Raw genomic sequence first — 15,203 nt, forward strand, 5'->3', positions numbered from 1 at the left:
CGCCCCCTCCTCGTTCCCATGCAGATTTATGCGCATATATTTGTATGCTGATCAGGCGGGGGTGAGGGAGGGAGTGGGTTGTGTTCAAAATGGCGGAGCGGGGCGGGCGCGGCAGCGGTCACGGCGGTGGTCACGGCAGTCTGGACAAGAGCATCACCCTCCCGCCCGACGAGATCTTCCGCAACCTGGAGAACGCCAAGCGCTTCGCCATAGACATCGGTAATCGGGCGGGGGGGCATGCGGGGAGGGGGCAGCGGCAGTGGGGAACGGGCGGTGGCTTCGGCCCTGTTGAGGGGACCCGCGGGGGGTCGGCCCGGGCACGCGCGAGGCACGCTAGGAAGTGTAGTCCTCCGCGACGCGCAGGCCGGCGCTGGTGGACTCGGGCTCACTACAGCTCCCGTCGGGCTGTGCGGCGTGGAGGGCGGCGCGGGATTCCACGGGAGTCGTAGTCCCGCCGCCAGGTGCCGCCGCGGCGCGGGCAGGGAGCGACACTACAGGTCCCGGCGGGCTGCGCGCGGGTAACGGGCCGCGGGGAGCCGGGCGGGGCGGCCTGGCCGGGGCTGCCCTTGGCAGCCAAAGAGGGGACGTGGGAGAGCCTATGGGGGCTCGGCCGGACCGAGCGGGGGGCGGTGGGGCAGGGTGCATCGGCTCCACCTCCTCAGAGCGGCACGGGCCCTGCCCCTGTGCGCCAGGCCCGAGTGCGGAGTCCCTCGGCCGCCCCAGGCCGCGGATGCTGCGGGCGCTCCTCCGGCTTACGAAACCGGCCTGGAAGAAGCAAAAAGGGCGGGGGCCGGCGTCTGTAGCACTGCCTAGGCAGGGCGGCTGCGGGACTTGGCGTGGGTTGGGGTCTGTCACTTCTGCCTCAGTCACTCCCAAAAACACCCGCTGCCCTATCCCTATGCATACGCCCCAGTCTGTGATATTCCCGATTTCCCACACCCTAAACTGAGGGACAGGGTGACAAACGTCAGGGTGACACTTGTGTGCCACAGCCGGGAATTGTGCAGGGACAAGCTGAGCCTGTTCTCAGTTCCTCCGGTGCATGGATTAGCAGTTGTTCTGTGGACATGCACTAAGCCAAAAGTGCCATTTTACGTGCTTTCCTTCCGTTTTACCATCCCGAGATCAGTGTAAGGTTTTTAGGATAAAAGCTAGGGAGAAGTAAACCAAGCTATTACTCCTCAGGTGAACACTGCTCTGTGTGGTGGAGACTCAGGGACAGTGGGAAGAAAACCTGCACCATAATAGAAAATCTTGTTGTGTCACCAGTTACTTCAGCCCCTCAGGAACTGCTGGTTCCATGCCTGTGAAAATAACAGCCGGAACAGGACCTTTGTGCGGGTCAGCTCAGAATTAGAGTCATGGGATTAGTTATAAAACCTACTTACATGTCTCGGTGTTCTGAATGGATTTAAGTCCTTAAAGACTGGGAGAGGAAGGGGATAATGCACAAAGCGTCATGGCTCTGTGTACCACAGATTTCATGATGAATTCCTGCAGCACCTCTGTCATTGTCAGTGTAAAGAATATGACATTTCAACATGGGCTTTGTGATCCTCAGTTTGGAGGTGGGAAGTTTTTCCCTAAAAAGCTGTGCAATCCCTCACCTCTAACCACCAAGCCCTCACCTTTTAGCAGAACAGACCGTGGGTTTTGTTTACCAGAAGCTTTAAAGCACTGGCTGGGACACTGAAATCAGATCCAAGGTCAGGGAAGCTTTATTGCTTTTGTTACTATAAGTGTCTATCTCTGGTCATTCTACATTTACTTAAATTTTCCTGGAGTAAACTGCCTGTTTTTCTCCTACAGGTTGCTAATATTTTCTTAACAAAAATATTTGAGCACTGTGGAAGAGCTGACAGTGCGGTTATGAAGGCAAAGCCTCACGCTGTAGGGATTATCTTTCACCTCTGCTGCTTCATTTCTTGGTTATTCTTAGGCAGCAGAGTGCAGTGCCACTAAATCTAGCCATTATTTAGGATCTAACATTGCCAGGTTTTTATTTACTTTCAGGACTTTAATGTTAACTCAGTGGTGGATCACAGTTACCCTCAGACCTGGAGCACTGTGGTGGAAAACATTCAGTGTAACCCCAGCAATCCACTTTTGCAGGTCAGATACAAAGACAGGGCAAGGGGTTGAATTCTATTTCAAGGGGAGAGTTCAAAGTATTATTGTCATGAGCAGACTGGAGGCTTGAAGGGGGTGATGAGGCTGCTTCTGCTCAGACTTGCACATTGGTAATATCTCCAACTGCTGTGTGCTTGAGAAACATCATTCTGAGCATTCTTTACCCCAAAGCCAAGACCAATATTGCAAAATAATTACTCAGTACAGAGGGTAATTTTCTAACCAGCCATGAGTTTGCAGACTTGTCCCTAAAAGCAGGGTAAGAAAATTATTTAGGTGTTGCTGCTGAAACACTCTGTGCATGTGGAGGGCATTGCTCAGTGGTGGCAAACCAGCTGAGAAAATTCTGGTACAAATTTGGGAGTTCGTTAAGTTTCCAAACAAGGTAAATAACAGCAGTACACGTACTGGCCTGGCTAATTTCCACTGCGCATCCTCATCCCACATCAGTTGGGCACAAACTGAGTTTGTAAAGCTTTTCCCTCCCATGGTGCTCTGTTAATGAGGTTAATGAGGCCAAGCAGTTCCTCAAAAAACATTCTTTCTACATCTTCATTAATTCTCTCTGGCTTTAGCTGAGGAGACCTGGAGAACCAAGAGTTGACATAAACATAAGTTCTATTGTTTGCTCTTAAGGTGAGGCATTAATAATAATTTTATTAATATCAATTATCTCTTTATGAACAGGCGGTTCATTAACCAAGTTGGCTTATTACTCAACTGTACAGCACAAAGTGGCAAGAGTGAGATCCTTTGATCATTCTGGAAAGGTGAGAATTCCATCAGGGATCAGCTGCATGGGATTGACTCACAGGAGTGAGGTTCTGGACTGGGCAGAACAGAAACTGTATCCAAACCCATCTATTAACTTGTTCTATATAAAATTTTTTGCCAAGTCTTTGTATTGTCAGGTATGGTTTGAAATGTTTATTTTCCAGACAGTAAGTGTGATACTTTTATAAAAAACGCTGCTCCTGTGCAGACATAACTTTCTTCATGCAGAGGGATTTGCTGCATATCCAGCTGCATGGGAGAATTGATTATCTCAGCATAAGGAGAATTAAGACCTGTGAAACTCTATTCTTCTTTGACATAGCTTGAGGTGTTATGTTTAATGGCATTAACACAGTTTCAAGGGCAAAATAAGCATAAGTATTGATCTTTAGTAGTTCAGTATTTAACCTTGTTTCTGCAAGAATATTCTCTAAGAAACCCTTTTATCTTTTAAAGGACATAGACAATGAACCTTTGTATGAAATATCTGTTCAGGAGGAGATTACAGCACGACTTCACTTCATTAAATTTGAAAACACTTATATTGAAACCTGCCTAGATTTCATTAAAGACCATCTTGTCAATACAGAGACAAAAGTCATCAAAGCCACAGGTGGTGGTGCCTATAAATTCAAAGACCTTATTGAGAAGAAACTGGGATTGAAGTAAGTGGAACTGCTTTATCTTCTGTAAAGAATTAATTTACATCTACTCTGAAAGTTTTTACAATAGCATGCTCAGAGGTAATTAATGTGACAGTCATTTATTGTATAGCTCCTACCTAAACTTCATGCAGAGGCTTGCAGAACATAGGGCAGTCCCATGAATTTACAGCCTCATAAATTTACTGTTCAAACACCAAATACTAAATAGCTTGCACTGAAACCTGCCTAGTTTTCATCAAAGGTCGTCTTATCAATACAGGGACAAAAGCCATCAAAGCCACAGATGGTGGTGCCTATAAATTCACACTGCCTATGCTGTAAGTGTAGAAAAATAGTAATTTATCCTAATATTAAACATCATTGGGGAGAGTTTCAAGGTACCTCTCCTGCTTGATTTGTGTAGGAATGCCTGATTTGTGTAGTGCATTCCTCAATCCTGAGGGCCTGTGCTCATCTTTTACACTGTCTTTGCAAATAACTTATTTCTCCTGATAAGATGGACTCGTTATCTGTTTATTTCACACCGGCCCACTTTAACACCTTATAGGCCATTACTGATTATCAATAGATCAAGATAAGGAGGCAGATTCCCCTCTTATCCCATGTGGTGCACCTGGTTTTGGTTTTTATTTGGTCCTGACGTACTCAGTTGGTCCCCAGATCCAAACCAGGTCCCCGGTTTCTCCATCGTGGAACACACAAATCATTCTGTAGTAGTTGAGATGAGTTTGTGCCTCGTTCATGTGTTTCCACTAAGCCTCAGGATATTTCCTATAATAATTTCCATAATTTGAATTGTGGAATTTCTAGTAACAGTATAGAGACCCAGAAGTTCACAGAAGTCAGCATGTGTTAGCTGGCTTATCAGTCATCTTCTCTTTTGCATCACATTCCCAGACTCGGCACTGGGGATACACCCTGTTATGAATCTGCTACTCTTGTGAGAAGTGTCTTCTGTTTTTGCTAATCCCAGTTGTAGGCTCCTCCCAGTCCCTTGAATCGGTCATAAACACGTGCTGAATGCCGTGGGGGCCTTTTTATTAGGAAATAAAAATTTTTTATTTCCTAATAAAAAAGGAGGGGAAGAGCAACAGACAATTATTCCATGTGAAGAAATTGTTTTCTGAGATTAATTTCCAGCTAAGCTTCCTGACCTACTTTATGGCAGGGGTGCACAGACCATGAAAAGAGCAGGGCAGGAAGGAGCAGTGTAAACAAGCAAACAGGATTATTTGTAATGACAACATGATTGAAGTCACTGTGTAACAGAACTCCAGCCTGGAGTTCTGGCATGGAGCACCAGACCAAGTGCAGATGGAAGTTTCATGTTTCCAGGGATCTGGGCTTGTGCCACGTGGTGTGAAAATTCCGGTCTGCAAACTGCTGCTCCAGAAGCAAGCTGCCTTGTCAGGAGGGCTGGGACATTTAAGGCTTTTTCCTCCCCCTCAGAGTTGATAAGGAAGATGTAATGACCTGCCTAATTAAGGGGTGCAACTTCGTGCTGAGGAACATCCCCCACGAGGTGTTTGCTTACCAGAAGGATTCAGACACGGAATTCCGGTTCCAGACAAACCACCCCAACATTTTCCCTTATTTGCTGGTGAACATTGGCTCAGGAGTCTCCATAGTGAAGGTGAGAGGTGGCCAAAAATGCTTTGTTGGAGATTTGATAAAGGTGATCTGAAACCTCTCACTGGTTCAGATTTGTCCTTGTTTCGTCTTGGATAATGCAAGGTTTGAAAAAAATTTGTGCTTTTGAAAAGTTTATTAATGGCAGAGATATGAATGTTTTTACATTTGCTATTTTTTTAAATTACATTTAATTTAATAGTTAGAGAAGTGGTTACACCACCTGATGAAGACAAAGGTTGTCAGATCAAAGTGATTTTTGATGTTTGTGTTATCACACTGTTGAAGAGACCTTCAACGCTGTTAAGTTTAACATCTATATAACATCTATATTTAGCATTGTTTGCCAAGAGTTAAATACAAAGATTTCCAAAACTGCTTGTGGTGTATGTGCAGTGTGCCCTTCTCACCTGCCACTTCCACAATGGAAGGATTCCATCTCCACTGAATCCACTGTTCCGAAACCCTGCACACACAGTTTTAACTGTGTTAAACATCATAAAACTACTTTCTAAATAAATCTGCCTTGTTTAATTCACAGGTAGAAACAGAAGACAAATTTGAATGGATTGGGGGTAGCTCAATTGGAGGTGGAACCTTCTGGGGTCTTGGAGCTCTGCTTACCAAAACAAAGGTATCAAAGTGTCTCTTTTAAGGGGGCTGGGATTAAATTAAATCCTGGGAGAAAGCCTGAAATGGTGGGATATTAGGTAGTAAGGCTGAGTCCTGGACTTGTTTTCATATTTTTGACACTTCTGAAGAGTCAAAAAAGGAAGCTTTACATGGAAAAAGATACTGGTGGAATATAGGGACAAGAATTAGAAGAAGCTTATTGTGACCAAAAGCAATCCTGCTTTAGGGCTCAGGGACAAGTGATGGAAAAGAGCCTTCTCTAAGTGGCCTGGTAATTTTTTGTCTTTTCAACTTAAAATGCCAGCCCAGTTCCTACAATACTGTCTGCAGAAGAAAGCGGGGAGCAGACAATTGCTGCAAGAAGTCTGGAAGCTGAGAGGAGAAATTTTGCCTCATGGTTGGTTCCTTGGTTGCCAACATGAGTTTAAGTCCTGGGCTGATGAACAAGGCCTGACTTAGTCCTGCTCAGTTCAGCCCAGCTCTGACATCCCTGGATTGGATTCCCAAAGGGCCATGTGGCTTAAATGAACGCCTGTCTCAGTTCTAGAAGACAGGTGTCTACTAGGGAGAGCAGGAGCTTCCCTTGGGATGAACGAATGTAGACACCCTCCCTCCAAATTATTATAAATGGGCTGAGATCCTGGGCCGGTGGCTGAGGTGGATCAGCAGCTCCGCGGTGGTGGCTGGCACTGCCACACGTCCCGGCAGGACAGGGGGTGCGAGGCCGCCAACAAAGAGGGGAGAAGGAGAAGAAGCAGCCGCTCCGACTGGGTGATGGCGAAATTCCCTTCTCTCCACCGCAGCAGCTTCGCGACCCAGCACACGAACGTCCTTCCCCGAAACCGAAGAAAGCCAGTTAAAAACTGTCCCCACCCTCTTTTTCTGCCCCCTTTCCCTCCCCCCCTGGGCCCGGCCACTCTTTGTCTGTTGTGAGCACCCCTAAGCACCGGTAGTTAGGTTGTCTCAGCACATAATGGGTAAAAAATTCCCCGGGCAGGCCAGAAGGACAAAACAACAACAAAAAAAATGACACCTAACCCTCAACAGCGCCCTAAATGTCAGAAGTGTAGGAAAAGCTACAACTACAAATGCACTAGATAAAATGTCAAAGGGAGGGTACAGTGCTTTTTGTTTGATGCTCCTAAAGAAGAAATCTTAGAACATGAAAGTGCCTGCTCTTAATTCTCTCTTGGTTTTGTAGAAGAAATTTAAGTTAGCAGGGTTATAAATTAAGTATTGGGATAATGGAGCTTGCCTGCAAGTTTCGTTTCAGGGACAAGGACGCATCCTGCACCAGTTAAGGCACACTGAGACTTTTTTCTCAAACTTTTTTATTGTGCTTCAGGAAGACAAAATTCTGTTTCCTCTTAGTTCCTGTGTTTCTGACTTCCAAGATAAGAGATGCCATGAGGCTTCTGACTGTTTCATATGTGCTAACCCACCCTAGTTTTCAAGGGAAATTCAACAAAATATCTGCAGATAAGAAATAGGTTGATTGTGGTGTTCATCTTTAAAGGAGCTTCACTTAAGATCTGTCTGTTTGATCAGACAGGGACTCTGAATACATCCTTGTAATTAGAAATAGCCTGTCTTTGGATGGCAGGGTTAATTCAATTACTGGTTTTGGTCAGTAAAGGTGCTGCAGAACTCTGGCTCAAGTCAGCTGTAGTAATTGTGCTTCTCACCCTCAGAAATTTGATGAGTTGCTGCAGCTGGCCTCAAAGGGCCAGCACACCAACGTTGACATGCTGGTGAAGGATGTGTATGGAGGTGCCTACCAGACCCTGGGGCTCAGTGGGAATCTCATTGCCAGCAGCTTTGGGAAGTCCACCACAGCAGATAAAGGTACTGGGATAAAAGAGATCTATCCAAACATCTCCTCTGGCTCTTGGGAATCAACTTTATAACTGAAAATAATCATCAGCTTTTTTCATGATCTTGTGTTTTGCCTGTAAAATATTGATTAGAAATATTATCCAGTACTGCTTTATAAGCAGACATTTAAATTTTCAGGTTGGGATTGCTTAAGCCAAGAGAAAAAACAGCTGTCTGGTTAGCCTGGGGTTAATTCATTCCTGTGGGAAATAGATATGTCTTTCTGGGCTCCAGAAAGGCCCTTTGGCAGTGATTTACTACAATTTGCAGTTTATTTGCAGTATCTTAATACTTGCAGTGCATCTCAGGCCAAGAGGGGTGGATGAACCCTCATTGATGGTTCTTAGAGAGAAGAAATGGATTCCTGCCATCCAGGAAGTTGTTTTTTTTCAAGAAATGTTTCACCTAGGGTTAGTGAGGTTTTTTTGATTTTGTTTTTTTTTTTTTCCTGATATCTTCAGTCACATCACACTTCTCCTTGTTAGAAGTACATTTTACATATGAGGGTTTTCTAGAGGGTAACACTTTTCTTCTCCAGATTTCTAAAGGAAATCTTCTCCAACCCTGGATTTTCCTTTCCTCAGCTGCAGATTCAGTTAGAAAAGCATAGTCCACTGGAGCTTCTTCAGTTTGTGTGTAATTTGCTTTATTCTTCCTTCACTTCCAGAGTTTTCCAAAGAAGATATGGCCAAAAGTTTGCTCCACATGATCAGCAATGACATTGGTCAGCTGGCCTGCCTCTATGCCAAACTGCACAACCTGGATAAAATCTATTTTGGAGGGTTCTTTATTCGAGGCCACCCTGTCACCATGCGCACAATAACCTACAGCATCAACTTCTTCTCCAAGGTAAGGAAAACACAGGGTTCCCTACAGCAAAGTCACATTTTAGGTGTTTTTCTAGGCTGTTGGGATACCTTAATAAATGAATTTGCACATGAAGTAAGTTTAGAAGGCTGCTCCTTAGGTAGGTAAGGCAGGGATGTATTGTGGGAGGGGTGAAATCAATGTGAAATGCCTGGGAGTTGTCTGGCCCTTTTATCTCTCCCTACCTCCCTCTGTCTTCTTTTTATTATTATTTTTTGATTGACAGTCTGTCTTGTAGCTCCAAGTAATGAGTTTTCACTGTGTTCTTAGATAGTCACCATCATTATTCAATTCCTCTTGCTGATTTGCATCTTTCCACTCCCAGGCCATGCAGTGTGGGGTTGTTCTGCTGAGACAGTTGGCATCAGTGGGGTTTTATTATTAAAGAGAAAATCAAGCCCCAAATCAACCAAACTGAAGTTCTTTGCAGACTCTGAAGCTTTGGAAAATACTGAAGATTTTTGACTAAGAAAAAGGTCCAATCCACAAGCTCGTTAATGGTTGTTACAGGTAGATTAGTCCTGCACTTTGGGAATTTTATAGAGTGGATGATATAATTTTTTTCTTGTCTCAATGCTTCATGCAAGAGACTCCTGTGTGTTGCATTTTCCCCTCTTCATTTCACCATTATTGTCCCTTTCTGTAAAACTTGCTGAGTTCCAAGAAAATTATTGCAAAACTGCAGCTTTTGGTTGTTCTGCGAGACACTTTGCTAGGGATTCAAACCCAAATCTCCCTGTGACCTGGAGCTGCTGCTTCCCTGTAGCTTCCCTCATGGAGAGCTATTCCCACAGTCACTGCAGATTTCCTTGGAAAAGGCCATGTTTCACCTGGCCTAGGAAAGCTGAGGGGCCCTGCTGTGAGGATGGAGGGTTCTTCTCTCCAGCATTCCTGGAATTTGCATTAGTAATTGAATTATTTGAATGGGGGGAATGCTTGCCTGTGGGTGATGCACAGTGTCTGTGTGGCATTAAAGAGCAGTGCAATGAAATAAAGATAGTGAGCAATATCCCAAACGTGTTGCCTGCAGTGGCATACGCTCACCTTGGCAATCACATGACCTTTGCATTTCCAGCCTGTTGAAGCAAGAGGAGTTGAATATTCATGGCATGATGCAGTGGTGTTTTTCAGGGAAGGCCATAGAGCACGCACTGCTGGGGCATGGGTGTTTTCCAGCTGTGTGATAACTGGGGAATGATGTGTGTGAGCAGTTCCTCCCTAAGCTGTTCCAGAGGCACCATGAAACTTGATGAATGTGTGAGAATGTAGCACAAATGACTATTACCAACTTCTGGTTGTTTCTATTAAATTAAAGTGTGAAACTAGTGACAAAGAAGTGCCTGTTAGCCCTCAGGGACCATCCAATTGCAATGTTTCATATTGTGGCAGGGAGAGGTTCAGGCATTGTTCCTGAGACATGAAGGCTACCTGGGAGCCATTGGGGCATTTTTAAAAGGAGCTGAACAAGACAGTAAGTACAGCACTGCTCTGTTCTGTATATGCTGTGTTCTGAAATGTCAGTGTACTGTCCAAGTTTCTCTTAAGAGGCTGCATGTAAGCTGTTGCCTAAATAAATCCATTTGGCACTTAAAAATACATGCTGGGCTTTGGTTTTATACATTCTGGTAGGGACATCTTAATTTCTCACTGCATTTCCTGCTCACCTTTGAGAAGGCAGTAGGACTGGACTCTTCTCTTCTCTGCACTTCTGCAAAGAGCAGTCACAGCTCTAAATCCAGCTGGGGAAATGTGGGTTTGGAGAGCTTCTCCCTCTTTGAGAGGCTACTTCTGAATTCCTTTCATGTACTGAGGAAGACCAGCATCTCCAAACCATGTTTGAGAGTGAAAAGCTTCACAGATGAGACCCTTCTGTCCAGATACCTTGGATCCAGGGTGCTTTAGTGGAATTCTGCCTGTTTAGGTTTCCTTTTCCCCACTGATGTACTGGGAAGCCAGGCAGTACATTGGTTACAGTGGCACAGCCACAGGCTGCTAATGGTACTTAGCTCAGTAAGTATCAAATACACTTCCAAAAAATGGATGTGAATTCTTTTCCTGTCCATTTGATAGAGATGGGCAAGGAACCAGCTACTGAAGAATTAAAGATATTGCTTCTGCAGCATGTACTGTACATCTGAGCTCATTAAACTTTTCTCAAATAAAGCAAATCTAGAAATAACTTTAGTGTTTCTCTGAAGCTTACATTGTGCTTTGAGAGTTCTGTAACACTATTTTGTTAATAATGGATCTAGATTTAGAAATAAGAAATGCTCGGTGATAGTGCTTTGGAGGCATGCTGATTAATGACAAGGAAATGGGGTTAAAATAATGATTTTAGAATTGAAATTGTCTCTTGTCTCATTCAGGTTGAAGCTCTTTGGAACAGGTAATTCACTGAGTGGTTGAAACATGTATTTTGGGGGTTAGAGGGAAAAATTCTGCTTGCTTTTAAAGACAAGGGGAACTGGCTTGTGTAGTGAAGCAACTGCTCACAGGGATGCTGGCTCTAGACTCACTCACAGGAGTATTCTCAGTTTTATTTTCAGATTATGTGTGTCTCTGTCTTTCTCTTTTCTAGATCCAAACCAGTACAGCTGGGGAGAGAATTATGCTGGGAGTTCTGGGCTTATGAGCACATCCCCGGATGTTTACCCCATGCAGAGAACACGGAGTGGTACAGTATGTGCTGTCTTTTCTAGACCTGTGTGTGTTCTCTTAGCAGTGCTGACCTGGACATAGGTGATTATTTTCCAGCTGGTTGCTTCTTGCCCCTGGGACTCCTGCTTCCCAGAGAAGTGACCAGTCTGGTGTGGTGTTGTCTTGTGTCCCATGTGGTGTTGAATGGAATGTTTCATAAATCAGACTGGCTGCTACTTTTATCTTACTCTCCTTCACCAAAGTGGGGGGAGTGTTTGTTTCTTACCCTTTCTCTGGAGCAGCTGGATTTTGCTGCAGCTGAAATACCTCAGAATTTGGAACTTCATGTTCCACCATCTTTAAACAGCATTAATTTGCTTCCTATGAGAAGACAAATACAAGATTGGACAGAAGAGCACAAGCTCAGTCATCTCTTTCACACTGGATAATTTCTCTCTGTAGGGTGGGCATGGATAAAATAATCCACAGAGGGAACCGAATTATTTTTGATGACCTATAATTGTCTGCAGATCTGTCAGTCTTAACTGGCTGGACTTCTGCAGCCCTTGTGCTAATTCAATTCATCATGAATTAATTTCTGAGTGAGTTCTAATCCATCTCTTTCCTTTCTCCCCTAGTTTGACATGCTGGAAATGGACAGATTGGAGAGACCACTTGTTAACCTGCCACTGCTGAAAGACCCCTCCACCTACATCCCAGACACTGTTGACCTCACAGATGATGCCATGGCCAGAAAATACTGGCTCACCTGCTTTGAGGAGGCACTGGATGGGGTAAGTGTCACAAAACAATCCTGTGTGAGTGACGCAGGTATTTAGAAAACAAATCTTCTGAGAAGCAGCATGTTTGTCATGTAAAATATTCCTGCTGTGTCAAAGGCAGAAATGCTCTTCTGTGGTGCTTTTTTTTTTTTGGCTTCTGAAAGGTGTTTTCAAAGCATTTTCCCTCTTCAATGGCACTTGGACCTTTCTGTACAGAGCTGCAAGCAGGACAGTTACACAACCAAAGGCCAGAGATCCTTGGGTTGCTCCTCCTCTGGGAGCAGTCTTGCTGCCTCACAGACACTTTTCCATGGGAAGAGCACAATTGAGCCAGACATAAGTTACTATTTTCTGCACTGAAGCTGATTCAGGCAGTTCACTGGAGTAAACAAAAAGAGAACACAAGGGGTCGATGTGCACCATTACATTTCTGCCTGTTTCTCCTTTAGTGTATGTGCATTGTTATTTTTTTCCTCTCCTCTAAGTAGTTAAAACTTGTGCTTAATTTATGACAGTACAATCTAGAAAACAAACTTTAAATCATTGGAAATGAAAAGAGACATTAAAATTGTTGTTTACTGTTTGGAATGAAGGGAGGCTGGGAGGTGCTGTGTGGGAGGGGAGCAGCCAGGCTGCAGGCACAGAACAGGGAGGCAGATGGAGAGGTTGTTGCTCACACTGAACTTAACATCAGTTACAAGGAGGAAGAGGTAATTTGGTAACTCCAGTGTTGCCTCATTTCTCTGCCAGGTGGCAAAGCGAGCTGCAGCCAGTCAGCCAGACTCTCTAGATGCACAGGAAAGAGCTGAGAAATTCCGGCAGAAATACTGGAATAAGCTCCAGACACTCAGGCAGCAGCCTTTGTAAGTGATTTTATTTTCCGTTTTGCATCATTTGCTTCTTCTGTTGAGCCCACCAAAAGCTAACCAGATTGTGAAGCAGAGCAAGCAAAGCCAAGTAGGCTGAAGGCTCGGGCAAGTTTCTGTGCCAAACATCAGATCCTCTGCACAGAGATTTTGGATTTCATGTGTTGGAGTTGAGCAGAGAAATTCTATCTTGTAGAAAATATGTTATTAAAAATTGTTACATGGTTATTAAAAATAGCAGCAAGTGAATTCTGAACATTTTCCCCTCCTTGTATTTAAATAATCTTATTGTAGATTTAAGATTATTGAATCTACAATAAGAATATACAATAAATAATCTTATTGTAGATTCAATAATCTTATTGTAGAGCCAGGATTTAGCACCTGTGACTTTCAGCTTCAGTGCTCATGTGAGGGGCTGTGACTTGCAGAGGAAACAGAGGGAAAAATTACTTTTTCTGTTTGAAGTAATTGATTTGGTTTTTTCCCCCTTCTCACTTTTTAAAGTGCATATGGTACCTTAACAGTCAGAAGTCTCTTGGATACAAGGGAACACTGTTTGAATGAGTTCAGTTTTCCAGATCCCTATTCCAAGGTGAGTTTAAGACACTTTTCCCATACTCTGGAACTGTACAAGTGATGGATGGCTCAGAGGGGAGGGATTAGGATCCAGTTCCTGCACTGGTTGTGAGCAGGGGAGGAGACACAGCACTGGGGAATGGGACATAAACCCCTTCAACTGAACAGGCTCCTGGTGAGGATACTGATAACCAAAAATATCACCAGCTTCAGTTGCCTGACAGCCCTGAGAAGCCAATCTTGGTGCCAGCCCTGCTTCTGAGCAGTGTGTGGTGGCTGTCACCAGACACTGCTCTAATTCATTCCTCTGAGGCTGCTTTTGTCACTTTTGAGATGCTCAGCACTGGACTGGAGTGGACACAATGCACAACCTCCTGCTCTTAAAAATATTTGTTGCCACTGTGCAGCTATTTTCTGTGTTTTGTTCTGTGACATGACATGACTGGGGAGAGGACATTCGAGTCAGTATTTCTCTAAAACAACTTTCTGTATGTCCGTTCCTCACCACTTACTGGTGTGACATATAAATAAAAACAGTGCTAGTGGCTGATCCGAGACTATTTTCCTGACTGTCAACATATTTCTGCAAAATACAGAGAGAGTTCTCCCTGTCTGCACTGTCATGTGGTACCTTCGCTGTGAGAAAGGGCTAACACATGTGAGGTGGCTTTTGCTTATGTTTGTTTCCTGTAATACAGACAAGTTTACTGCCAAGACAAAATTTTGATACCCAGAATCATATTAAATTTTCTGAGAGAACTCACCCTGTAACACTGATCTCACTGGAGACAGAGAAGGAAAAAAAACCTGAGAGCTGCTGAGAATTTGGGATGATGCAAAAAAACCCCAAAAACCAAACAAAACCACCACCCTTCTGATTCTGTGGGACTGCTGTTAGTGATTTCATGGGGTTTATGCATGGTGTTAGTGCTACGAGGTTTTTGTGTGTCCACTCGCCCGTTCCCCACCCCACCTTGCTCAAGATCCATTTCCCAATCTGCTCAAGATCTATTGCACCTCTGACTTGCTCAGAAAATTAATTCTTGGGCTATAGATCATATTCTGGCACTCATGACACTTTGTGAGAATCCAGGAAAGTTTTTTCTTGGTCCTAAGCACACTCACAACAGTTATTGGTTAGTCCATGAGAGGCCATGAACACAGAGGAGGTGCTTGAACATGGCCTTAGACAGCCAAGGCTGGGTAAGAAATGTTGGTCTGTAAATCCAGTGTTTCCTGTCTGTCTTACAGGTAAAGCAGAAAGAAAATGGAATAGCCTTAAAGTGTTTCCAGAGTGTGATTGAGTCCCTGGATTCCCTTGGCTGGGAGGAGAGGCAGTTTGCTCTGGTGAAAGGACTTCTGGCGGGGAATGTCTTTGACTGGGGAGCAAAGGCAGTCTCAGAGTAGGTGTTACATCCTTTAACAGCACACTTTAAACTACAGAATGTCCAGTTGTGGGGTTTTTTTCTAAAAAATAAATTTCCTCAGTCTCCCCATCAACCTTTGTACAGCACTGTTACACCCTGCAGCTGCTTTAAGTCATTAATTTCATGGTGGTTTGCAGACCCAAAAATGTCTTTTTTGCCCCTAGCCTACTGTCTGCAAACATCTGTACATTGCTGAGGCTGTTTTCTTTCAGCATCAGAACTCTGATTTAATGTCTTCATGAGCCTTTTGTTTTTAACATGATTACAAAATACATTTCTCAGTCCTGGGACCGACAGACACCCCCAGTATAACCAGTGCAGTAAAATTGCTGGGCACCA

The 15,203-nt window shown here is 44.2% G+C and overlaps 1 protein-coding gene across 2 annotated transcripts in view; it reads left to right on the forward strand.

The window, feature by feature from the left end:
* The window catches only part of PANK4 (pantothenate kinase 4 (inactive)), a 20,706-nt gene continuing 5,503 nt past the window's right edge, over positions 1–15,203 (forward strand). For both annotated transcript variants that reach the window (XM_015648273.3, XM_033519243.1), the window contains exons 1-13: positions 1–219; positions 2,818–2,900; positions 3,361–3,569; positions 5,019–5,202; positions 5,740–5,832; positions 7,523–7,676; positions 8,374–8,555; positions 9,963–10,044; positions 11,152–11,252; positions 11,849–12,004; positions 12,743–12,855; positions 13,366–13,453; positions 14,689–14,840. In XM_015648273.3, coding sequence (XP_015503759.1) covers positions 90–219; positions 2,818–2,900; positions 3,361–3,569; positions 5,019–5,202; positions 5,740–5,832; positions 7,523–7,676; positions 8,374–8,555; positions 9,963–10,044; positions 11,152–11,252; positions 11,849–12,004; positions 12,743–12,855; positions 13,366–13,453; positions 14,689–14,840 — 1,727 coding nt within the window. In that variant the 5' untranslated portion in view covers positions 1–89. The remainder of the gene's footprint in view (positions 220–2,817; positions 2,901–3,360; positions 3,570–5,018; positions 5,203–5,739; positions 5,833–7,522; positions 7,677–8,373; positions 8,556–9,962; positions 10,045–11,151; positions 11,253–11,848; positions 12,005–12,742; positions 12,856–13,365; positions 13,454–14,688; positions 14,841–15,203) is intronic.

Source organism: Parus major, chromosome 21, assembly GCF_001522545.3.
Source record: "Parus major isolate Abel chromosome 21, Parus_major1.1, whole genome shotgun sequence".
Lineage (NCBI taxonomy): Eukaryota > Metazoa > Chordata > Aves > Passeriformes > Paridae > Parus > Parus major.